Source organism: Thamnophis sirtalis, unplaced genomic scaffold (assembly GCF_051295495.1).
Source record: "Thamnophis sirtalis isolate CommonGarterSnake01/CBP01778 unplaced genomic scaffold, rThaSir2_p1.2 scaffold_2, whole genome shotgun sequence".
In the NCBI taxonomy this organism is placed as follows: Eukaryota; Metazoa; Chordata; class Lepidosauria; order Squamata; family Natricidae; genus Thamnophis; species Thamnophis sirtalis.
In genome coordinates this window covers 35806262-35831685 of record NW_028261382.1, presented here as the reverse complement: position 1 = coordinate 35831685, position 25424 = coordinate 35806262, and the positions used below count along the sequence as shown (strand labels likewise).

General features: G+C 45.5%; 1 protein-coding gene across 9 annotated transcripts in view; it reads right to left on the bottom strand.

The window, feature by feature from the left end:
* Nucleotides 1-25424, bottom strand: part of EHMT1 (euchromatic histone lysine methyltransferase 1) — a 96795-nt gene that overhangs the window by 50358 nt on the left and 21013 nt on the right. For 7 of the 9 annotated variants that reach the window (XM_087704789.1, XM_087704783.1, XM_087704791.1 and 4 more), the window contains exons 2-7: nucleotides 9453-9540; nucleotides 7643-8196; nucleotides 4209-4368; nucleotides 2934-3067; nucleotides 952-1137; nucleotides 41-121 (exon numbers count right to left, since the gene is read on the bottom strand). In XM_087704789.1, coding sequence (XP_087560915.1) covers nucleotides 41-121; nucleotides 952-1137; nucleotides 2934-3067; nucleotides 4209-4368; nucleotides 7643-8196; nucleotides 9453-9540 — 1203 coding nt within the window. Of the gene's footprint in view, nucleotides 1-40; nucleotides 122-951; nucleotides 1138-2933; nucleotides 3068-4208; nucleotides 4369-7642; nucleotides 8197-9452; nucleotides 9541-13889; nucleotides 14087-18649; nucleotides 19043-25424 lie in introns of those variants that run through there. The other 2 variants (XM_087704786.1, XM_087704785.1) reach the window with 2 other exon arrangements.

Sequence of the window (25424 nt, the reverse complement as noted above, 5' to 3'; positions counted from 1 at the left end):
TGCCTTCTGGGAGCCTGGTGCGAGAAAAGGCGGCACTCACCAAGTCCGATTCGTCGCCGTCTTCCTCTTCTTCGACAGAGTCTACAGAATCTTGTTCCTCCTCCGACTCTCCGTCCACCATCTGTGACGGACAGAGAGAGACATTCCCGTGAAAACAGAGAAGGCGGCCGCGGACGAAAGGATCGAGCAAACTGGGTTAGCAGATCTTCTTTTTTAAAAAAATATATTATTATTATTAAACATAAAAACTTCAACGTCTGCATGAACTGTGTGTTCATTTTAAGAAAGGGTATTCATAATAATAACAACAATAATGTTCACAACATTACTAGCAATCATGTTATAATAATAGCATTTGCTTATCCATTTTAGAGGAGGGGCGTGGTGGCTCAGTGGCTAAGAGGCTGAGCTTGTTGATCAGAAAGGTCAGCGGTTCGAATCCCTAGCACCGCCTAACGGAGGGAGCTCCCGTGACTTGTCCCAGCTTCTGCCAACCTAGCAGTTCGAAAGCACGTCAAAAATGCAAGTAGAGAAATAGGGACCACCTTTGGTAGGAAGGGAATAGCGTTCTGTGCGCCTTCGGTGTTGAGTCATGCCGGCTACATGACCACGGAGACATCCGGACAGTGCCCCAGGTGTTTATCCAGACCCCTGTTCTGTAGCTGTCCCCTTCGTCTGGCCGCCCTGCGCATGAGCACACTGGGAACAAGTTCCCCCTGTTCCTCTGCCTCACTGATGTCTGCCTCTGAAGGCAGCTGATAACTGTCAGACGATCCTGTCCCCCTCGCTGCCTCCGACGCAGAGCCCTCATCAGAGCCTTCCCCAGACTCCAGGACTGGCCCAGGTTCTTCCCCAACCTCCTCACTGTCCGAATCTGCTGCCAGTTCTGCTAGTGGGCCACAACAGACCCCACGCAAGGTCTAATGTTCTCCAGAGGACCATCAAGATCACCTTTCTGGTATTGCTAAGGTCCACCGCCTCTCTCTCGTTAGCAGTCCTGTTCTCCTCCACGGGAAAAGTGGCGGTCTGATCGGCCCCGCGTTCATCTTCTTCCTCCAGTTCATCCGACTCGTCGTCTTCGGAATCAACCTCTAATCGTTCCCCGTTCACGTGTGGGCTGCCGTCGTCCTTCTCCACCTGGAGATCCCCACCCATTAAAAGTCAACGGTGAGTCTAGAGCTCGCGGGACATTCCCTTGGCGACTTATTTTGGACACTTTTGTGGAACGGGGAAAGTGAAATTAGTGTTATAAATTCGCAATGTTAATTTATAGTAGAGGGAGGAGTCTCACAGATAGGAGGGGGGTCAAGCTATTTCCCAAGGCATCCAAAGGCCAGACAAGGAATAATGGGTGGAAACTGAACAAGGAGAGATTCAACCTAGAACTAAGGAGGAACTTTCTGACAGTGAGAACAATCAACCCATGGAACAGAAGTTGCCTTCCGACGTTGTGGGAGCTTCATCCCTGGAGGCTTTCAAGAAGAGACTTGACTGCTATCTGTTAGAAATGGTGTAGGGTCTCATGCTTGGGGGGGGGGGGATTGGACTAGATGATCCACAAGGTCTCAACTCTGTTAATCTGTAAATGATATTGAGATTCTGTAAAGAGAGCGGAGAAGAGCAACCAGGATGATCAGAGGACTGGAGGCTGGCTATAACATCTTCCATTATTAGCTAAAGGTAAAGGTTCCCCTTGCATTTGTGCCAGTTGTTCCTGACTCTAGGGGGCAGTACTCATCTCCGTTTCAAAGCTGAAAAGACAGTGCAGTCTGAAGACCTCTCCGCGGTCATGTGGCCGGCATGATTCGATGCCGAAGGCGCACAGAACGCTGTTACCTTCCACCAAAGGTGGTTCCTATTTTTCTACTTGCATTTTTTACATGCTTTCGAACTGCTAGGTTGGCAGAAGCTGGGACAAGTCACGGGAGCTCACTCCGTTTTCGCGGCGCTAGGGATTCAAACCGCAGAACTGCTGAAGTTTCTGATTGACCACATGACCACGGAGACGTCTTCGGACAGCGCTTCGGCTTTGAAACAGAGATGAGCATCACCCCCTAGAGTCAGGAATGACTAGCACATGTGCGAGGAGAACCTTTACCTTTAACCAATATTGGAAGATGTTGTCCATAACTTGAGCAGAGGAATCCCAAAGATCAAGGAGAAAAAGATACTTGGAGAAAAAAGGATGGAGGAATCAAGATCACGTGAAGGGTTAACACCTCTTTATAAGGCCTTGGTAAGGCCACACTTGAAATACGGCCTTCAGTTTTGGTCGCCACAATGTAAAAAAGATGGAGACTCTAGAAAGAGGGCAGAGAAGAGCAACAAAGAGGATTAAGGGACTGGAAGCTAAAACATATGAAGAACGGTTGTAGGAACTGGATATGTCTAGTTTAATGAAAAGAAGGACTAGGGGAGACAGGATAGCAGTCTTCCAATATCTCAGAGGTTACCCCAAAGAAGAGGGAGTCAAGCTATTCTCCAAGGCACCTGAGGGTAGAACAAGAAGCAATGGGTGGAAACTAACCAAGGAGAGAAGCAACTTAGAACTGAGGAGAAACTTCCTGACAGGGAGAACAATTAATCAGCGGAACAGAAGTTGCCTCCAGAAGTTGTGAATGCTCCAACACTGGAAGTCTTTAAGAAGAGGTTGGACAGCCATTTGTCTGAAATGTTATAGGGTTTCCTGCCTAGGCAGGGGGCTGGACTAGAAGACCTCCAAGGTCCCTTCCAACTCTGCTACTGCGTTGTATTATATTGAATTCAGCAAGAGGGTACTTATTTTTAAGGCCAAATTCTTCGCCAACGAGGGGGAAAAAGGTAGCAGGGGAAGACAGACAAATCCTTTGATGGTTTGTTCTGAGCTTTATTGGATCAGCAAATCCCACGTCACGGCCTTCCATACATCTGAGCACCTTCTTCTCGCTTCTCACCTTGCCGTCTGGGGAATGAGCGATGCTGTTGAACATCTCAATCACCGTCCTCTGCTTTAAAACTTTGGTCTTCTTCTTGGGAACCAGGCTGTACGTTCCCATCCTTCGTTTCTTCTTTCGGGATACTGAAGTAGCTGCGGAGGAGGACAGAAGAGAAAGGTCCATCAGAGAGCAGCAGGCAGAAGGCAGGTTCTGGAGGGACAGGCTGCGAGGGAACACTGCCCAGAAGAGGTTCTTAATGCGGCTTCTTCTTTTCTCTCTCTTTCTCTCTCTCCCTCTCTTCTGCCTCACTCTCTCTCTCCTCTCTTTCTCTCCTCTCTCTCTCCTCTCTTTCTCTCTTCTCTCTCTCTCTTCTGTCTGTCTGTCTCTCTCTGTCTTGTCTTTCACTCCTCTTTTTCCTCTGTCTCTCTTGCTATGTCTGTCTCTCTCTCTCCTCTCTTTCGCTCATCTCTTTTCTCTCTCCCCCTCTTTTCTCTCTCTCTCTTGTCTCTCTCTTTTCTCTCTTTCCTCTCTGTCTCTTTCCCCCACTCTTTCCTCTTTGTCTCATATCTCTCTCTCCTCTCTCCTGTCTCTCTTTCCTGTTTCTCTCCTCTCTCTCTTCTGTCTGTCTCTCTCTTATCTTGTGTTTCACTTCTCTTTTTCCCCTGTCTCTCTCGCTATGTCTCTCTCTCTCTCTCCTCTCTTTCTCTCATTTCTTTTCTCTCTCCCTCTCTTCTCTCTCTGTCTTGTCTCTCTCTTTTTGTCTTTTTCCTGTCTCTCTCTGTCTCTCTTTCCCCCACTCTCTCTCCTCTTTCTCTCATATCTCTCTCTCCTCTCTCCTTCTCTTCTGTCTCTCTCTCTCTTATCTTTTTCCTCTCTCCTATCTCTCTTTCTCTCTCATCCCTTTCCTCTTGCTCTTTCCTCTCTTTCACTCTTCTCTCTTTCCTCTCTGTCTTTCTCTCTTTCTTCTCTCGCACTTCTCTCTCTCTCTCTCTCTTCTGTCCCTTTCTCCCCCCCCCCCTCAAACACACACGGAAAGCGCCAAAGATCGAATAACTTCTTCCCTCAGAATTGCCACTATCTGATTGGATCTGATAGAATCTGGGAGCCACTGCCCTGCAGGTTACTTGGGAGAACTTGGAAATGTGGGAGGTTAAGGATCTGGAAGAACCCCAGATCAACTTTCTCTCCATTCGGGGATGGGTGGGTGGGTGGGTGAACTCAACCTCTTCTCTTCTCAGCCCCCTCTGCTTCGAGCTGAGCTCTCTTAACCCCCTCTGACCTTTCTCCCTTTACCTGTCTGGGATTTTGTGGCGGCCGCGTAGCTCTGATTCTGAGGTAGAGATGAGTGAAGGCCGGGGATGGAGGAGAGCGAGGAGGGCTTTCCGAATTCCAGAACGGCTTTGCTGCCGTCTTCCTTAGGCGTTCTTGTTTCTTTGGGGTCTTTGTTGGTGTGCTGGAAAACAGAAAGGGGGCCTGTTATATTTCGCAAGGGGGGGGGGAATTAAAGCGTGGGAAATGTCACTTAAAAGGACGCGGGAGGGGGGGGGCATCCGTTTGGTGAAGTAACATTGGGTTAGGATAGAAGCAGATCTAAAACAGTAGCAAGGAATGCAGCCTATTGATTTGACCGAGGCTTTCCAAGAGCATGAAGCAGACTCCTGGTCCTGACAAAAAAAAACCCTTTTATTAATTGACTGTAAATTCTGCTCATTCACACCCAGCGAAGTCTTTCAAGGGAGGATTTACGCTCACAGACCTTATCTGACTTGGGGAGCTGCCAGGCTGAGATCTGCAGAACGTGGCAAGGAGCCTCGGAGAGTCACAAACCAATGAAGCGAACTAATTGTCTCCTGCAAACTCCACTCCCCTTTCGCTCCTCTTTTATTCCCTCTGGGAGGGGCCATTCATCATCCACCTGTGGCCTTTCTCCCAAGTCGACCCCTGTTCTTTAGCTGTTCCCTTCGTCTGGCAACTCTGCACATGCGCACACTGGGAACAGGCTCCAGCTATTCTTCTGCCTCACTGAGGTCTGACTCTGAAGGCAGCTGATAACTGTCAGATGGCCCTGGCCCCCTCTCTGCCTCCGACACAGAGCCCTCATCAGAGCCTTCCCCAGACTCCAGGATTGGCCCAGGTTCCTCCCCAACCTCCTCACTGTCCGAATCTGCTGCCAGGTCTCTCCTATCTTATCCCCTTCTCTCTCTTTCTGATGAGGAGGGGGAGTAGAATGTCTAACTTTTTAGCATCAGAGTGTTTTGCAGGTGGGGAGAGGGAGTAGAATGTCTAAACCCCCAGCCCACAGGCCAGAAGAGTCACGTGCTGGTCAGGCCCATGCGGCAGTTGGAACAGAGTTCTTTTCAGGTGGGGAGGAGGAGTAGAACATCTAACTCCTTAGCATCAGAGCGTATTAATAATGATATAAGCAATACTACTGATCTAAAGGTCATTTCGAAAAAATCCTTTCTTAGCGAGCACGTAGAAGCCAAGAGAAACCAAGAGGTGCCAAATTTCAAAGTTTGTAGTCTTTACGGTTCTGGAGATTTCCTGATGATGCGTGATTGGCATTTCCCTTTTATATAGAGAGATAGATAAATAACCGAAAAGGTTTTCCAATCACCAAAAGCAGTCAAGCGGAAATCTTTTTTGAGATAAAGGGGAACAGAACATTCTGAATGTGTTTTAAACGTTACGGTGCCTTCTGAATAAGTTACCTAGACATTTATCTTGACTGGAATTACCCAGGCAAATATCTCCGGGAACAGACACTCAATTGCTCACATTTCCCTTGCATTATGTAGAGTTGTAAAAAAAAAAAAGAGCAAAAATTCAGACCTCAAAACCTGTAAAACAGGTATCAGAATGCCCGAGTGTCTGAATTTCAGAAGGCTTGGAATATACTGTATTTTTCAGAGTATAAGACGCACCTTTCTCCCCCTAAAAGAGTGTGAAAATTTGGGTGCATCTTATACACCAAATGTAGCCCCACTCACCCACCGTCCCCCACCCTTTGGCCTCTGCCTCCCAGCAATTTACCTCCTTGCAGCAAATGGGGAAAATGGGGCTTGCGGAGGCGGCAATAGGCTATAGCAATCCTTGCAGCCTGAAACAGCTGATGATTGGGAGGCTCTTAAACTGAAAGTGAAACTTGCTGTACGCTCCAGGTGGCAAATTGCTGGGAGGAAGATTTTTTTTCTTGTGCTAATCAGGCTGTTTGCTGCAAGGAGCTAAGTCAATAACTATAAATGCCTCTAGACTGTTCAAATTATTAAGACTTATTTTTTAAACTCTGCCTTATTATCGTTCTAGACAAACTTAACAAAATGAAGAAGCTTTTTAAAATAAGTGCTTGATCTGAAGAGGCCCAGTGCTATTGTACCTTCTTTTAAATAGCAGAAAATAACTATACTTCCAGAAAGCCACATCAATTTTAACAGCATCTGTGCAAGTATAGTCTGAAATGTAACACCACAAACAGTGCATATTGTCTATGCTGTTTGCTGCAAGGAGGCAAATTGCTGGGAGGCAGAGGCAGATTCCTCTCCCCCCCCCACTGTTTTCCTCCCAAAAAGCTAGGTGCGTCTTATACTTCGGAGCATCTTATACTCTGAAAAATACAGTAAATATCTGTCGAAAAATCATTTATTTGGGGGAGGGATTTGTAAACCCCCCCCCCCAAAAGGACAATCCTGAGATATTTCCCACCGTGCATTACTGGATACGTCCAGTCCGGTGGGAAGTCTTTAAACGTAGCCTACGGCTTTGCACAATAGGACAGGCAATCAATACTCAGAGCTTGCAGGCAGGAGATGCTGGAAGCGGAAACACAGACTATTCACGGCAGAGGTTGAGGATAGAAATATCTGTTTAAAATCACGCCTTGCAACGTTTTCGGCTGCTGGGAGTTAGAATCCCTTGGCTGATCTATCGCGAATGGTCTGGAGATCAATTAAAAGGGGCTAATCTGTCAGTTTCTGATTAGATAAAGCTAGCAACTTAGCAAAGTCGGGGTCATTTAGCCATGATCGCCAAAGGCCGACAATGATGTTTTAATTGGCAGAACTGTCCTAAGGACTTGGGATGTCTGCGGAGATTCTCGGTCACCAAAAGGCAGCTGGACTTTTCTTTGCCTTTTCCTTGAAGAGGTTTCACTTCTCATCCGAGAAGCTTCCTCGGCTCACCTTCAATTCCCTTCCCTTCAACTGAAGAAGCTTCTCGGATGAGAAGCAAAAACCTCTTCAAGGAAAAACAGAGTCTTATGACATTTCGCAACTGACTTATTACATTTGTAGTGTCCCGCAATCATTTGACCCTCTCTCTTGATCTTCTGCTATTGTTATTGCTATTCCTTCCTTCCTTTTCCTCTTCCCTCCCTCCTTCCCATCCTTTTCCCTCCCTTCCTTTATCTCTTTCTCTCTTTGCCTTCCTCTTTCTTTCTTTCTTTCTCTTCCCTCCCTCTCATTCTTTCTTCTTTCTCTTTCTCTTCCTCCCCTTATCCTTCTTTCCTTCCTGGCACAGTGGTTAGAATGCAGAATTGCAGGCTAACTCTGCTAACTGCTATGAGTTTGATCTCACCAGTTCCAAGGTTGACTCATCCTTCCCTCCTTCCGAGGTTGGTAAAGATTGTTGGGGGCCAATAGGCTGACTCTGTAAACCGCTTAGAGAGAGCTGCAGCACACCATGAAGCGGTACATAAATCTAAGGACTACCGCTGTTGCTATATACATTACCAGGTGAGATGGAGACTTGGGCATCGTCTTCCGGGCTCGATGCACCTTGATCCCGCCTGTTTTTTTAGCTTCCGGGTCCTTGCCGCCCCCGTCTCCAAACTTAGCTGGGAGAGCGCCCTGTGCTTGCATAAAGGGGCTCAAAGTCCTCCCCTTGCTCCCTCCAGCGGGAAGCGTCTTTGCGGCGTGGCCTGGCAGAGCAGGAAAACCACTGTTCGAAGTCCTGACGGGCAGGTCCTGAGCCATCTGCTTGGGCAAAATGTACCCGTTGCTGCCTGTCACCGTGGTCTGGGTGAAGTCGTTCGCTGCTTTGAGGTGGTTTGGCTTCCCAGAATCCCCGTCTCGTTCGGAAAATCCGTTTTCTGCTATCCGGCTCAGCTTGGCCACCGAGTCCCCTTGGCTCAATTTTGCATTGTCCTGAGTGTTCTTGGCTACGCCAGGGTGGCTCTTGAATTCGTTGCACTCCAAGGAGCCGTTGGTCTCGCCGTCGGGAGCCATCTTGAGTTCCCCAACTTGCTTGTCTATGGCGCCATCGCCGGCGGCCATAGCATTAAATCCTAGAGAGAGAGAGAAATGAGAAAATGAAGGGATGCCAAGAGGAAAGAACTGCAGAGATGGGCATCCATCAGGCTCAAAAAAATCAAGACCACCAGTTAAAAAGGTAAAAGTTCCCCTCGCACATATGTGCTAGTCATTCCTGACTCTAGGGGGCGGTGCTCATCTCCGTTTCATAGCCAAAGAGCCAGCGCTGTCTGAAGATGTCTGCGTGGTCATGTGGCCGGTATGACTCAAACCGAAGGTGCATGGAACGCAGTTCCCTTCCCACCAAACGTGGTTCCTATTTCTCTACTTGCATTTTTTAAAAAAATTATTTCCATTTTCATAACATACACTCACATGTATACTATACATAGCCAGTATCATATAGTATTAAATAATAATTACATCAGTTCCTCTTGTCAACAATGCCCAGAAAAATAAAAATCCATTATAGCTCTTCTGCTCTCCATACACCTCTTTCTTCTACCTCTCTCCAACTTTCTATCTTCCCTCCATCATCCTTTCCTACTCTACTTCCCCTTCCTTTCTCCTTCTCCTCTCTCTACATTCCACTCCTCCTTATCCTCATCCTCCACATCTTCCCCCCTTACCCTCTCTCCTATCCCTCTCTTCCTATCTTTCTTCTCTCCTCTGTTTCCCACTCCTCCTCTCATTGGTGTATTTCCGCTTCATGTCAATATGCTTAACATATCCTAGTTTTAAAGAAAAATAATAATAATAATAATGAAAATATAAGAGAAAACAGTATACATGTAGAGTCAAATTACATTAAATCTAACACGTCTCGTCAAACCTGATATATATCCCTCCCCCCCTCCCCCCCAAGCCCGCCCAGCCTTTCCCCCCCCCCCCCGGACTTCCCAGAACCCGTACACGGTATAGATTTTTAACAAAAACAGTCTAAAATATATTGGAAAAAAGAATTAAAAAGTTGATAACATCTTTACATTGAACTTAGCTCTTCCTTGCTAAACTAACTTTAAACAATTTAAATCATTCCTGATCTTAAGCATAAGCTATCTGGAATTTCTTAGTCCCGTATTTATTTTGTATATAATCAATCCATTTTTTCCAGTCTCGTTTATATCTCTCATTGCATTTTTTATGTGCTTTCGAACTGCTAGGTTGGCAGAAGGACCACCAAGCACATTCAAGAGAACCTGAGAGTCCATGGCAGTCAAATGGTGAGGTTCGTTGTTCTCCATATGCAAGAAAGGAAGAGGACAGCCTGGATTTAAAAGATGGGGCTCACCTTCTTCCTTATTATTGGTGATGTCCTTCAACAGCTCCGTCTTCATGCAGCTCTCTCGCCTGGTCTCTCCTTTACTCATCAGAGCTTGCTAAAGGGGAGAAGGGGAGAGAAAGGGTTAAGAAATAGGGAATATAAATAAACAAATAAGCAGTGTTTCGGTTGATGAAGAGGCAACATGCACTGCTGAACAAGAAGCATTTTAATCGATTCGATTCTCGAAGAAAGGAAGTGGACAGTCTGGACTTCAAAAGATTTACTCAACATAGATTGGAGTTTGCTCAGAAGCGGAAATACACCAATGAGAGGAAGAGTGGGAAACAGAGGAGAGAAGAAAGATGGGAAGAGAGGGATAGGAGAGAGGGTAAGGGGGGAAGACGAGGAGGATAAGGAGGAGTGGAATGTAGAGAGAGGAGAAGGAGAAAGGGAGGGGAAGTAGAGCAGAAAAGGATGATGGAGGGAAGAAAGGAGGTAGGAGAGAGGTAGAAGAAAGAGGTGTATGGAGAGCAGAAGAGCTAATAATGGGTTTTTATCTTTTGGGCGTTGATGACAAGAGGAACTGATGTAATTACTACTTGATACAATAGGATACTGGCTATGTAACAGTATACAGATTGTATGTTATGAAAATGGAAAATAAAAAAAGTTTTAAAGAAGAAAAGATTTACTGCTTTATAACATTTACAGGCCCTTAAAATTTACCTCTTCCCTCAAAGTAATTAGTGAGCTCACCTTCTTCCTTGTGAGAATTCAACACCCCCTCCCCACCACCCCGGGTCAATGTCCATTTCAATGGTTTAACCGAGTCCAATTGGGTCCAATTTCTCTCCATTAGGATGATATTTATAGTAAGAGCCGAGGTGGCGCAGTGGTTAAATGCAGCACTGCAGGCTACTTCAGCTGACTGCAGTTCTGCAGTTCGGCTGTTCAAATCTCACCGGCTCAGGGTTGACTCAGCCTTCCATCCTTCCGAGGTGGGTAAAATGAGGACCCGGATTGTTGTTGGGGGCAATATGCTGACTCTGTAAACCGCTTAGAGAGGGCTGAAAACCCTATGAAGCGGTATATAAGTCTAACTGCTATTGCTATATTTGGAAAAGCAAAATTGGTTAAATACACAAGGAGGCTCAAAGATGACACAGAAACTCAACCGTGATCTCTACAACATGTTACAATCAATTAGCCGTATTGAGTTGTCTTGCTTATTTGGGTTCTGAGTAGCAGTGGGTTACACATTTTGTTACCACCAGTTCGCTGCCTGCTTTCTTTGCGGGTGTATGTGCCCCTTTCACGCATGTGCCTAGCCTTCCATGCATGCGCCTGGCCTCAAAAACATGCCTACATAGGACGGCATAGAGCTGGTGCGGGTATACGGGCCGACCCGCAATTTCCACTAACTGATTCGGGCGAACTGAATACCTCCTCTGGTTCTGAGAGGGGCCCTTGGTGCTTTTTTGAGCTTGGCTGTTCTCTTGCAGGGATTCAAACCGCCAAACTGCCGACCTTTCTGATCAACAAGCTCAGTGTCTTAGACACTGAGCCACTGCGTCCCATCAAACAGAAGCATCAAGCAAGCACTCAAATTCTCTGTCTATGAAATCTTAATGTGCAAAAAGAGGGGAAAAAACACTTCCACGGTTCTGGCAAAACGTAATTTCTTCAGAAAAGAGCCTTTTATTATTTTTTTCCTGGTAACTAAATCTCAATTTCCATCATCCCTCCCCACATGGCTGGTGGGCCACAACCATTTCACACACACACACCCAATAAAGTCTCAACTTTGGAATAAGACAAAATGTTCTGATTTGTAAAAAGAAAGGAGAACATTTTGACCGGACGTCACTGCGAAATCTGTGGGTCAGAGCCAAAAGAGGATTTTCTCCATCTCATGGGGTTGTGAACAGTTGAATGTTTTGAACAATTTCATGGCTACGTCTGATCCCGATAAGATTCCTTTTACCTGTCCCAAAAGGTTAGTTTGAACCAGTTCGCACAGTGGTTGCCCTCACTGTGTTGTCTTAAGATATATCCGAAAGCACCTGGCTGAAATGGATGGAATTTTATATTTTTCCAGCCCTGCTTCCTTGACTTTATGCTTGGACATAAAAATCTCATGGAGAAGACAAGCATGCAACCTTCTACCTTTCGTTAGAGCAGAGATTTGTCTCAAAACAACATCCAAGGGGTGCTTTTTTCAAAAGGCAACTGGGCTTCCTTTGTGGCGCAGTGGTTAAATGCAGCACTGCAGGCTACTGCTAGATCAGCAGTTCAGCGGTTCAAATCTCACCGGCTCAGGGTTGACTCAGCCTTCCATCCTTCCGAGGTGGGTAAAATGAGGACCCAGATTGTTGGGGGCAATATGCTGACTCTCTGTAAACCGCTTAGAGAGGGCTGAAAGCCCTATGAAGCGGTATATAAGTCTACTTCTATTGCTATTTTCTTTCGTTTCTCATCCAAGAAGTTTCTTCAGTTCGCCTTTGTTTCACTTCAGTTCAACTGAAGACGCTTCTTGTGTGAGAAGCAAAAGGTCTTCAAAGAAAAACGAGGAAGTCCAGCTGCCTCCTGAAAAAGCACTTTTGGGACTTGGAGGTTTCTATCTGCGTCCTCAGGGTCACCTGAGTGGTGCTTCGGGTTCCTGTAGTCTGCATTTTGTTCCCATCTGGAAATCCATTCCTACTCCCACTCCGTTCCAAGGGTGTTCATCCCAAATTGTACAGCTGAAGGACACAGATGAATCTCCCAAGAGCTTCAACGACCTTCTCAAAGGATGCAAAGGACCAGCTGCCTGCAAGGAATATAAATTCTTCCATTCCCCACCATCCAGTCAGAGCTGAAGGAGCTTCTTGGATGAGAAGTGAGATGTCTTCAAAGAAAAAATGAATCCATGACCTGGATGACTGAGAATCTTAGTCCTGGGAATATCTGGAGCTGCGACTTAGCACACTTTTTTAACATCAGTCCTCGGTGTGTAAGTCATATCTCATAGGATGGATCGTCCGCAGCAACATAAATGCGTTTGCAAACTCCTTCTGATATTCTAGATAATATTTAGATGAAGTCATGAACGTTCAAGAGTGTGGGAGTAAATGATCCAGCCCTAAATTGAGCAGGACCATTGTAAAGAAAGATTCTGTCCTCTAAAAATCAGAATTAAACTCATGACTTCCAGCGCCACTCAACTCTAACATTCCCAGAATATGTTTTGAGAATACACAAAGAACAAATGAGGTTTCTTTTTAGTTTAGTTAAAAAAAAAAAAAAAAAAGCCTGGCCAGCCACATCATCAAAATGAACCCAATTTGTCTCTGGGGCGATATGGTTTGTTTGTTTTTTTTTTTTTTTAAAGTTCCATTAGCTAGGATAGGAATTCAAGAGAAGAGCTCTGAAGCAGGACAGGCCTCAAAAAACTTTCAAAACCAAATCATTAAAACCAAGCAAGCCCTACTCTCTACAGTCAAGACCGAACTTGAGGATGGGGAAAGGATTTTAAGTTTGTAAAGTTGAATAGAATAGAATGACGGAAGGGACCTTGGAGGCCTTCTAGCCCAACCCCCTGCTCAGGGAGGAAACCCTACACACCACTTCAGACAAATGGTTATCCGACATCTTCTTAAAAACTTCCAGTGTTGGGAGCATTCACAAGTTCTGGAGGCAAGTTGTTCCATTGATCAATTGTTCTAACTGTCAGAGAATTGCTCCTCAGTTCTAAATTGCTTCTTTCCTTGATTAGTTTCCACCCATTGCTTCTTGTCCTGCCTTTGAGGGCTTTGGAGAATAGCTTGACTCCCTCTTCTTTGGGGGCAGCCCCTGAGATATTGGAGCATTGCTATCATGTCTTCCCTAATCCTTGGTTTCATTAAACTAGACACCACATATCTGTCACACAGCTTCCCCCCCCCCCACCTGGAAGATTCTTTCAAGCGCTCCATAGTTTAAATTCCCAATCTCCTTGGGCCTTCAAAACCTTGGTTGAAGACTTCCTTGGTTTACATCACGGCTACTATTCGAAGATCAAGTGTGCCACGGCTGTCTGTACACAATAGCTCCTGTTCACTTTGGTAGTGCAAGGAAACCCACCTGCATGAATGCCCAATATAAAGCAATCCATGCCAGATGCCTTATCCTTTCCACCCAGCGAGGAACCTAGTTGGCACTTGGGCCTCTTTTAACTCTTTGAGAGCTGAATACCTGAAGCTCAACCTTTCCATGGCCTTCCCCCCCCCCCTTTCTGTCTTGCACCTTATGGCTCTTCATCAAAACACCCTGCAATTTATCTTCCCTCTTTGGAAACCTCTCGACTGAGCCCCAAAACTCTCAATGACCGGGGGGGGGGGGGTGTCCAAGTCTTTGTCTAGCAAGGAGAAAAAGACAACCCACCCATCAACTGTTTCTGTCAAGTTTTTTGTTTTGTTTTTCCTTAAAGACGCAAGAAGCAATCACCTTGCTTTCAACTCCCAGGAAACCTTCTCTCCTTTCTGGATCCAGCCCAAAGATGAAGATTATGCACACCAAACCAGAACCATGAAGAGCTCAACTCAAGGCTCATGGGAGTCCGTTCCCACTCCACGCACGGAAAACCAAACCAGAAGCAATTTCAATGCAGTGGCCACCCAATCTCTTTCCCCAGCCTCAACATGCTTCCAGCGATCCTACAGGGCCTCCATCTCCTCCCCCCGCCCCCACCGCTTTCCCTTCCTTCCCCGCCCCACTTAACGGCAAGACAAACTTCCCTGGAGCTCAGACACCTCCATGCCCCAATCTCTCGGCTCCTGATTGGCAGGGAAATCTTATACCCAACCCTCCCGAAGCAAAGAAATGTCAGCTTAGCAGCAGATCCAACAAAAGCCAAGAGCCCAGCCAAGGTTGCTTCAAAATAAAAGCCTCTGTACTCATTTTTTTTCTTTTTAATTTCCTCCCCTTTTTTTTTTCCTGCAGCTGTCTGTCTTCCATTCTCCTGCCTGCGGCCGAGTGAGTGATTAATAACGTTCGGTCACTAGAGGGGTTGATGGAAAAGGTGGCATATCCAAAGAGGCATTGGCGAGACAAATGACACAGGCAGATATTCTACGCTTCTTAAAGCCAATGCTGGATGGATTTGGGTGGAAGAGGGGCTCTGTTTTAAGGAGCAAAGGTAAAGGTTCCCCTGGCACGTATGTGCTAGTCGTTCCCGGCTCTAGGGGGCGGTGTTCATCACCGTTTCAAATCCGAAGAGCCAGCGCTGTCCGAAGACGTCTCCGTGGTCATGTGGCTACTATGACTCAACGCCGAAGGTGCACAGCACGCTGCTACCTTCCCACCAAAAAGTGGTCCCTATTTCTCTACTTGCATTTTTTACGTGCTTTCCAACGGCTAGGTTGGCAGAAGCTGGGACAAGTCACGGGAGCTCCCTCGGTTAGGCAGTGCGAGGGATTCGAACTGCTGAACTGCCGATCTTTCTGATCGACAAGCTCAGCGTCTTAGCCCCTGAGTGACCATGTCCCTCGTTTTAAAGGAGGCAAAAATGAACTATATGCTCATCTGTCCCCCCGTGGTTTGGAAATGAGGAGCAGAGAGGAAATGGTCTCGAACCGTTCTTTGGACAAAAAGGAATTCAAGCGCTTGCTTCCAAATTTTCAGTCCCACCCATTTTTGATGGCCAAAGACCCCCAAGAGACATGGAAGCCTCTAAGCAAACAAAGAGCATTACTGGACGGCACGATCAACAAGAGATGCCCTGATATAAAGAAGAAATGGGCATCTTCAAAGAGAGAATATGCCAGGCGGTAATATCTTAGAAATATAGGTTGCAGAGAACAACAATAACTATTCCTTAACAAAAATGTAAAACAGAACAGGGCACTCAAAATAGAAATGGAACGACTTCAAACGCCTCGGCTAGGCCAAAGAATTTAAAATTGTGGAATGGTTTTCAACCTCCTGAAAGAGATCCTGTTTTTGGACTCGTGAAGAGGAGAATGGAGCAGGTTGAGATCTGGCTGGCTGGTAGACATGTCTAAAATCTTGGGACTCTCTCTTCTTTCCTCCCCAAATTGTGGTGAAGAATTAGGAGGATAATCAGAAGTAAGTTATTGGTACCGAAGGATCACGAGCTCCGTTCCATGTTGATGTTCAAAACGAACCCTGACTTTTGTAAGTCTTTCTTTCTAAAGACTTGGGCTGGGGCGTTAGGGTTTGAGTCAGCCATCTCAGGATTTGAGTAAATTCTACATTTACTTTCAACAAAAATCTAGGCCATCGGGTTCTTTCTGAATAGCCAAGACGTCTATAGATGTGACTAAAGAGCTTCAGTCAAATTACTGCAGCTTTTATGAAATGAACTTTGTCATCTGTGTCTACATTCTTCCATCTCCTAACCATCCAGTCAGACTTGTTGAAGCTTCTTGGATGAGAAGCAAAAGCAACTTCTTCTTCCTCCTCCTCTGCTTCTTCTTCTTCTTCTCCTGCTCCTTCTCCTCATCCTCCTTTCTTCTTCTTTCTTCTTCTCCTCATCCTCCTACTTTCTTCTTCTTCTTCTTCTTCTTCTTCTTCTTCTTCTTCTTCTTCTTCTTCTTCTTCTTCTTCTTCTTCTTCTTCTCCTCCTCCTCCTCCTCCTCTTCTTTCTTCTTTCTTCTCCTTGTCCTTTCTTCTTCTTTTTTCTTCTCCTCCTCATTCTCCTACTCTCTTCTTCTCCTCCTCCTCCTTACTATTTCCTGAGCGCCCCCAAAACTAGAATATGTAGTTGAGTTAAATGTTCTGTTTTCTTCTGAAACGTTTCTTGTGGTTGGCCTACTGGGGGTTGAAAAACTCAATAAATTGTATGCTGGCAGGTGTCGGTTGTGACGCATATTTTGAGTGACAGGGAGCCGCACATGCGGCTCCGGAGCCACAGGTTGCTGACCCCTGTTCTAATCTAAAGGAAAGAAGGAGCAGGGGTGACATGATAGCAGTCTTCCAAAATCTATGGGGTTGCCACAAAGAAGAGGAGGTCAAGCTATTCTCCAAAGCACTTGAGGGTAGGGCAAGAAGCAATGGGTGGAAACTCATCAAGGAGAGAAGCAGCTTAGAACCAAGGAGAAATTTCCTGACAGTGAGAACAGTTAATCAGTGGAACAACTTGCCTTTAGAAGTTCCATCACTTGTTCCATCACCGGAGGTTTTTAAGAAGAGGTATCACAGCCATTTGCCAAGAATGATATAGGGTCTCCTTCCTGAGCAGGAGGGTGGATTAGAAGACTTCCCACCTTGGTTATTCTGTTAAAACTACACCCTCTCAAACACCTTGCCAATACTCAAGAGAAAAGATATTCTGGAAAGTGTGGGAGAATGGAACTACAAAGTCCTTATTCCACTCCACCCCGAGAGTCATTGAAATCACCGTGTGCTTTATTAAACAAAGGAGGCAACGACGGGGCAGAAAGTTATTGTTGATTGTTTCACTAAAGGTGAAGGTTCCCCTCGCAGATATGTGCTAGTCGTTCCCGACTCTAGGGAGCGGTGTTCATCTCCATTTCAAAGCCGAAGAGCCAGTGCTGTCCAAGATGTCTCCGTGGCCAAGTGGCTGGCATGACTCAACGCCGAAGGCGCATATAACACTGTTCCCTTCTCACCAAAGATGGTTCTTATTTTTCCTACTTGCATTTTTTACGTGCTTTCGAACTGCTAGGTTGGCAGAAGCTGGGACAAGTCACGGGAGCTCACTCCGTTACGCGGCACCAGGGATTCGAACTGCCGAACTGCCGACCTTTCTGATCGACAAGCTCAGCATCTTAGCCACTGAGCCACCATGTCCACCTGGGCAACATTTTAAACCTGACACAATAGGTTTTCCACCTCTGATGGCCCTTTCTTCCTACCACCCTTTGATCTCTAGTATTTGCTGCTGACTTCCTACCAAAAGAAACAAGGGGGGAGGTTTGGGGAGAAACCGAGACACAATAAGAATTGTTTTCAAAAGGGCCATTGCATCAACATCAACAAAAGAAATCCTGAACGCTTTACACCCAACCAGGAAGGAGTCAAAACACTTCCTTGCTTAGCCTGATAGGGAGAGGAAAATATATATAAGTTTCAGTCTTTTTATCACCCTGGGAAGAGAAGGGGGAAGGTAGCTATGTTGGGAAGGGGGCAACCCAATGGCTTAAAATGTCCTCCTGAGCATACTCGCCTGAAAGTTAAGTCTTAAGAGAAATAAACTGGACTTACTTCAACGTAAACATGCTTAGGTAAACGCAAGGGTCCCCCCCCACTCGAAAAAGCAGGAAGCAGTCCATTTTTTAAGCATTTCTGATCCCCCCTCCTAGAAGATCTACATGAGCAAAGAGAAGAAAACATGGGTTCCATTAGAAAAGGCAGCTCTTTCAGGCCCAGGGCTGACCAAAGAGAAAGTGTGCGCAGATGTGCTTCCCTTCCCCCCTCACTCCAAAATCACCTACTTTTAAGAACTAAAAGTCCCAATTCCATAGGCATGCAGAGACAAACACACATTACAAACTCCAAAGGATCCGAACCAACCATCAGAACCCAGTGCCCTCCCTTCCTTCCTTCCTTCCTTCCTTCCTAGGCCTTCCTTCTGTCCAAAGCCAGGCCTTCAGAAGGAAGGGGGAAGAAACCAATGAGAGAGACACAGAGAGAGAGAGAGAGACAAAGAGAGAGGCAGAGAGGGGGAGAGACAGAGGCCCAGAGAAAGACAGAGAGGGAGAGAAAGACAGAGAGACAGACAGAGAGAAGAGAGAGAGGCCCAGAGAGAGACAAAGTGAGAGAGACAGAGACAGACAGAGAAGAGGGAGAGGTCCAGAGAGAGAGAAAGACAGAGAGAGAGAGAGAGAGAGAGAGAGAGAGAGAGAGAGAGAGAGAGAGAGAGAGGCTGACAGAGAGAGAGAGGGATGTAGAGAGGCCCAGAGATAGAGAGACAGAGACAGAGACAGACAGACAGACAGACAGACAGACAGACAGACAGAGGCCCAGAGAGAGAGAGACAGACAGAGATAGGCCCATCAGCAGGATGCAAGGAAGCCCATTGTCCCCTCACCCAACTCAAGAGCAAGGAGGGAACCCAAGGCCTGAGGAAGCAAGAGAGGAGAGAAGAGAGGAGAAGAAAAAGAAGAAGAGGGAAGGCAGAAAGAGGAGGGGAAAAAAGAGAAAAGAAATGGAATTTCTATCAAGGGCTCTTCACCAACTCAAGGAGTCCAGTTTTCCCCCAAGGGCTGCAAGGCTTTGCAAACCTCTTAGACGAAGAAGAAGAAGGAGAAGCCTTCAAGGCTTCGTTCCTGCTCTGTCATGGTGGGTGGAGGGGAGAGAGGAGCCTGGCCTTGCTTTCCTCCCATCCCCCCAAATTGCTCTGAATTAGATCATCTCTCTCAACCACCTCCCCCTACCGGCCGTTTCTGAGCATGCTCAGCTCGCCAGGGTGTTCTTCCATTTCATAACTGCATTGTTTACGGGCTCACAACGACCTGCCATCTTTTTTTGACAGGGAAAAGAGAAGCTGGAGATTACAACCCCCGGGGAGGGTGTGGGAAGGAGAGGGGGAAGAGAGGCTCTCTCCATGGAGGTCTGACCGTCCCTGCCCCTCCCTCCCAGTGTCTCTTTCCCCAAGGCTAACTACTTTCCTTGACGCGTCCCTAAAAGAAGGAAGAAGGAGGGCCAGTCTGGAAATGTTTAGAAGGGGAGGGGGGAAGAGGAAAGAAAGAAAGAAAGAAAGAAAGAAAGAAAGAAAGAAAGAAAGAAAGAAAGAAAGAAAGAAAGAAAGAAAGAAAGAAAGAAAAGAAAGGGAGAAGAGAGAGAGAAGAGAGAGAAGAAAAGGAAAGAAAGAAGGAAACAGAATGAAAGAAAAAGAGAAGAGGAGAAAGAGAGAATGAAAGGAGGAAGACAAGGGAGGGAGGGAGGAAGGAAGAAAGAAAGAAAAGGAAAGAAAGAAAGGGAGAAGAGAGAGAAGAAAAGGAAAGAAAGAAGGAAACAGAATGAAAGAAAAAGAGAAGAGAGGAGAGAGAAAGAAAGGAGGAAGACAAGGGAGGAAGGGAGGAAGAAGAAAGGGAGGAAGGAAGGAAGAAAAAGAAAATGAAAGAAAGAAGAGAGAGAGAACAGAGAGAAAGAAAGAAGGAAAAGAAGAAGAGAGAAGGAAAGGAAAGAAAGACAGAAGAAAGAGAGAGAGAAAAGAGAGAGAGAAAGAAAGGAGGTAGGGAGGGGGTGAGAGAGGGAGGGAGGGAGAAGAAAAGACGGAAGAAAAAGAAAGAAAGAAAGAAAGAAAGAAAGAAAGATAGATAGATAGATAGATAGATAGATAGATAGATAGATAGATAGATAGATAGATAGATTGATTCAGCCTACCCAATTGCTAAAGTTAATTCATTTGTTAGAGAGAAAGAAAGCTTTCAACTTTGGTCCAAGGCTCCAAAGTCTAATAGGAAATAGGAGCGCAAGAATTCCGCCTTGCAAACTTCCAGATGCCACTTGCTTGTGAGAGAACCAGTGTAACCCCAAATTCCTGCCCAATGCAAAGACTCCATCCCCCCACCCTACACACACACACACACACACACACACACACACACACAGGACACTGGACCTTAGACGGCCAAATGAGAAAAAAGACCCAGAAAGGTGCGATTTCCTTCTCAAAAATTGACTCACCAAAAACCCAGCATCTTTTTTTTTTTTGACTTTTCAAAGAGCAAAACTAGAGACCATCTCCATATCCAATAGAAAGACACACCCAAAATATTCTGCCTGTCGTGACACCACACCCCACCCCTTCCCCCAATTTCTTAGCTCAGATCCTTTCCTTTTCCCAACCGGGCAAAAAAATTGGCAGATTCCTTCCGCCAGAGAATGAAGAAGAAACTTTAAACGTTGCAGCCAATTCATTGTTCCCTTTTATCTATCCGTTTGGGAGAATCAGAAATTTGTTTGCAAGTCGAGAAAAAAAAAAAAAAAACTGTTCAAGGCAGATAATTTCCAGTAAATTCAGAGAAGACCTATTATTACTTCTTTTTATTTTCTATTTTGCAATTCACAGCCATGTTTTGGCGGTGAAGGGGTGTTTCAAGGCGACTCATCAAGGACACCCAAATCCGTGGCTACGTGGCTCACAGATGTCAGAAGAAGATTTAAGAAGAGACTGGACAATTGTCTGACATGGTATAGGGTCTCCTGCTTGAGGGGGTGGGGTTGGATTAGAAGACCTCCAAAGCCACCACTGCCCCAACTCCAGTTATTCTGGAAATCATTTTGGTACCCACAAAAACAGAAGCAAGCCATGCATGAAAGATGGGAAGGATCAGAGCATCTCCGCTGCTATTCATAGCAGCCTTCAGCATCATCTTCAACTAGAACTAGCCAGGATCCTAGTTTCAAACTTCTGGAAACTTCCTTCTAACCTATTCGACGAGTATGTTACCCATTTTCTATTTTTGCGTCATAAAGGAGTCGGGATTTGCGTTGTTTGAACTCAACCATCCCTTTCTAAATCACAACTTCAAAACTCAAAAAGATGGGCAACCGTGACCCGGTTTAACTCGCCCATGGTTAAGCCGTGATGTTTCCCGAGGTTCGAAGAAAACAGATGGGATATATCTCCAAAGCTAAGAATCTGGGTGATCAAATTCCACAGACGATCCGTTTCCTGTTTTGGAATTTTGAACGTTATTCAATCGCTAGGAGTATATTTCTTGCCTTTCCCCCCCCCCCTCTCCAAAGTCCAAGGACGATAATTTAGGGTCAATTAGCAGATGTTTCAACCTCTGGAAACTTCTAAAGCTCTCCTGTTCCATATTAGCATGATCAATCTCACTAGTTTGCTGATGACAATTTGCCGCTACTCCCAAGCTCAACACCAACGAATATTTTATCTCCCGAAATATTTACCTCGAAACCAACTCAAATTCTACTTTAGATTCACCGGTTTTCCTTTCTAATTTGGAGTGGCTCGGCCTATCAAATTCCAGAAGTTGTATCAGGCACAGGAATCCCACCTACCTGAAGACACATCTTTCATCCCGGGGTTTGTTAAAAACAGATCATGCCAAACCAATCTTATTTCATTCTTCAACGCGGTGACTAAATTAGTAGACCAGCGAAAAATACTGTGGACATGAATAAACTTAAGACTTCTGGAAGGCGTTTGACAAAGTAGATCGCAACCTACTTCTTTGTAAGCCCCATCTAACAAAATGATGTTCAATGTAGAGAAAAGTAAAGTCCTACACTTAGGTAAGAAAAATCAAAAGTACATATATATATACACTGGGTGAAACCAGGCTTAATAGCCGTGACCGCGAGAGGGATGTTAGTGGACAACTAAATATGAGCCAAGCGTGTGCAGCGGCAGCCAAATAAGCCAATGAAATCCTAAATTGCATTAACAGAGGGATACAATTAAGATCAAATGAGGTACTAATACCACTCTGTAAAGCCTTAGTAAGACCACACCTAGAGTACTGCATCCAGTTTTGGTCACCACACTATTTAAAAGATGTTGAAACTCTAGGAAAAAGTGCAGAGAAGAGCAACCAGGATGATTAGGAGGCTGGAGACTAAAACACACAATGAACGGTTGCAGGAACTGGGCATGGCTAGTCTAGGGAAGAGAAGGACCAGGGGAGACAGGATAGCAGCCTTCCAATATTTGAGGGGCTGCCACAGAGAGGAGGGGGGGCAGGCTATTCTCCAAAGCACCTGAAGGCCAGACAAGGAATAATGGATGGAAACTGACCAAGGAGAGATTCAACCTAGAAATAAGGAGGAACTTTCTGACAGTGAGAACAATCAACCCATGGAACAGAAGTTGCCTTCAGAAGTTGAGGGAGCTTCATCACTGGAAGCTTTCAAGAAGAGATTGGGCTGCCATTTGTCAGAATGGTGTAGGGGGGTGGGGTCCTGCTTGAGTGGGGGGGTGGCGTTGGACTAGATGACCTATAAGGTCCCTCCCAACTCTGTTAATCTGATCTGACCTACACCTTTCCACGTTGCGTCAAGGATCAGAAATGAGACTTCTTGTACCCAAAGCAGAAAGTTACCTCCACAGCTTGGCAAAAGGAAGCCATAAATCACTGGAAACGAACCTTCAGAAACATGAAGAACGGAAGGAAGACAGCTCAAGATATTTTGGTGCTCAAGGTGGAAGTTCACTTGATCAGTTGCTTTTCAGGCCGGCCCTTGACACACAATAACTGACAAAAGAGTATAAAAATGAGCCATCAAAACTCTCCTTTTTGCAGTTGGAAATTGCAAAAGGAAAAAAAAGAAAACTTAAATACTATTGACACCTTGAGGAACCACAAGAGTGGCTTAATGAAGATTTAGCAGCTTCCATCAGAGCAACCCCATTAAGACCTCAGCAGGTCCCTGTGGCCACAATTCAGAGACTACACTGCCCATAAGGTCGAGAGGAGCTAGAATTCAAGGCAAGTTGGCTTTAAGCCTTTGGATATGGAAAGCACAGTCAAAGCCATTGACATTTAATTTACAAAGTTAGGACAGGGGACGTTTGTTTTGCCGAGCAACCTGGAAATATGAGTCAATCCACCAAACTGTGGGCCTTTCCTCGCTACTACCGCTCCCCAATAGGCAAAATTTAGGGGTACACAGTTGGGGGGGAAGGACGATCGTGCTGAAAACCTGGCGGGATTCAGGCTGCGATCCTCAGGAACGCTGCTCTGCCTCAATCCTCAAAAGTTGGGTTGGTGACTCTGCACCAGAGGGCTTTCAACATCTGTTACTCAGCGCATACACAGGGACAAAGGCTGTTTGTATCAGCAAAGCTTGCTTCCTTCCTGGTTAGGAGCAACGGGCCAAATTCCAGAATTTCCCCCGATTCCATCGTCGAAGGAAGAATAGCAACGTCATCGGCTCAATTCCTAGATCTTAAAGCAGAACCACCAGGAAACGGCAATGGTCTGCAGAGACAAAGAGATGGACGGGTGTGAGGAGAGAACATGGTCGAATGTGCTTACACTGAAAGTAGCTCAGCAATAGAAGGATCCATTTTTGCTGTTTTCCAATGAACCCCTTTCATGAAGAATGACCACTGGCTACATTCGGATGTTCTCTAACTCCTTAAGCGTGGTTTGGGAAGGAGACTCGTTCTTGTTAACCTTCGTGTCAAGTTCGAAGTGCGTTTATGCTATAGCTTGCCAAAGAACCAGGGAGTAGGGAAGGGTGAGATGGAATGTAGGCTCCAGATATCAAGAAGACCAGCCGTGAGAGCCAAGGACACTTCGGGAAGTGTTTGCCAAGACTGAAGACTTTTTCTCATAACAAAACGATGACACTTGATTGGAGGGAGGCAGAATTCTATTCTTTAATTATGTGGGTTTGCGCGGGAATTAGCTAGATCTGGTTTTGCCCTCATCGGTGCCAAAATGATGCACTCAATAAAGTTTTGCGTTCAGAGATTGGAACGTCTCCGACTGTGCCTACTTTGGGTTGGGTTCTCCAGTTGTAACTTCATTTTCACTCTCGTCCTTTAGAGAGAACTTACTGTAGGTCCTTCAGTGTCTTATGAAGATTCTCAGTCATCCAGGTCATGGTTGTCCCCAAAGGTCCTTTTTCAAAAGGCGACGGGAGTTTGTTTTTTCCTGAAGATGTTTCACTTCTCATCCAAGGTGCTTCTTCAGTTCTGTAGCGCCTTTAGCTTTGGGGTGACTTTCTATACAACGTGGCTAGCCATTGCCATGGGCAAGGAAGAGCTTTGCAGTGGTCTCCAGTGGGCCTTGACTGAGGATTAACAGATATGCAGAGATCATACCTGCATTCACTTCACTTGCTCCACCGGTCTACATACCGTATTTCCCCGCAAAATATTAATTTTTGCCCAAAAGGATGCATTAGGGCTTATTTTTCAGACAATGTCTTATTTTTCAGGGAAACATGGTACTAAATGCATCCGTCTAGCTGACTATCTTAATGGGTTTATTTTGAGGGGATAGGGCTTATATTATGAGCATCCTGAACAACCATACTTTCCAGTTGGGTCTTATTTTCAGGGAAACACGGTATTTGGGGATCAAAAGTCCCATCCAATCTGATGCAGAAGAACCAGCAAAGTTTTGGGTCAACATGACAGACAGGTGTACGAAGGGAAGACAGTCAAGAGCCAAAAGTAGACGAGGTTCAATCACGGATCGATGAAAGCGTGAACGAACGCTGCACGGCTGACTAAAATATATTCATTTATTTTATCTTCACGGTGCAGCTCTGTTCAAAGTGGTTTCCACCCATTTCCCCTAACTCTCGCCAATCTATTTCATCAATGTTTTCAAACTCTTAAGTCATCAACCAATATGAAAAGAGCAGAGACTTACTCCTAGATTTTATAGCAATAGCAATAGCAGTAGACTTATATACCGCTTCATAGGCCTTTCAGGCCTCTCTAAGCGGTTTACAGAGAGTCAGCATATTGCCCCCAACAATCTGGGTCCTCATTTTACCCACCTCGGAAGGATGGAAGGCTGAGTCAACCCTGAGCCGGTGAGATTTGAACCGCTGACCTGCTGATCTAGCAGTAGCCTGCAGTGCTGCATTTAACCACTGCGCCACCTTGGCTCCTTTATCTTTTATTTATTACTTTATTCTAGAATTTTTAACTGGATATTCCTTGAGTGTTTTTATTTGTTCTGGTTTCTGATTGTAATAAATTTGATTTGATTATTCCTAGTCTGTTCTGTTCTTGCTACAATCAATAATACTGTAAGTTGCCCAGAGTTGTTTTGATGCGAGACGGGGGACAAATGAATTTAATAAATAAAATTAACAGACCCCCAAAAAAGGGACAAGGCTATCTTTTCGGACTTGGGCAAGGGAAGTTTTCTCTTTCTAGGAAGAACATTACTTCTTTGTTTAAAGAATGTGTTCTCCGAGTTGTCATGAAAACTTTTCCTCTTTGCTTAATACTCTTTAAATGACATTTGAAATTCTTGGGGGGGGGGGGTGTTTAATGACATTAGGAAGAACAAAACCTTCTTTTACCTAAAAAGAGGAAGAAGGTTCTTACTTCCGTCA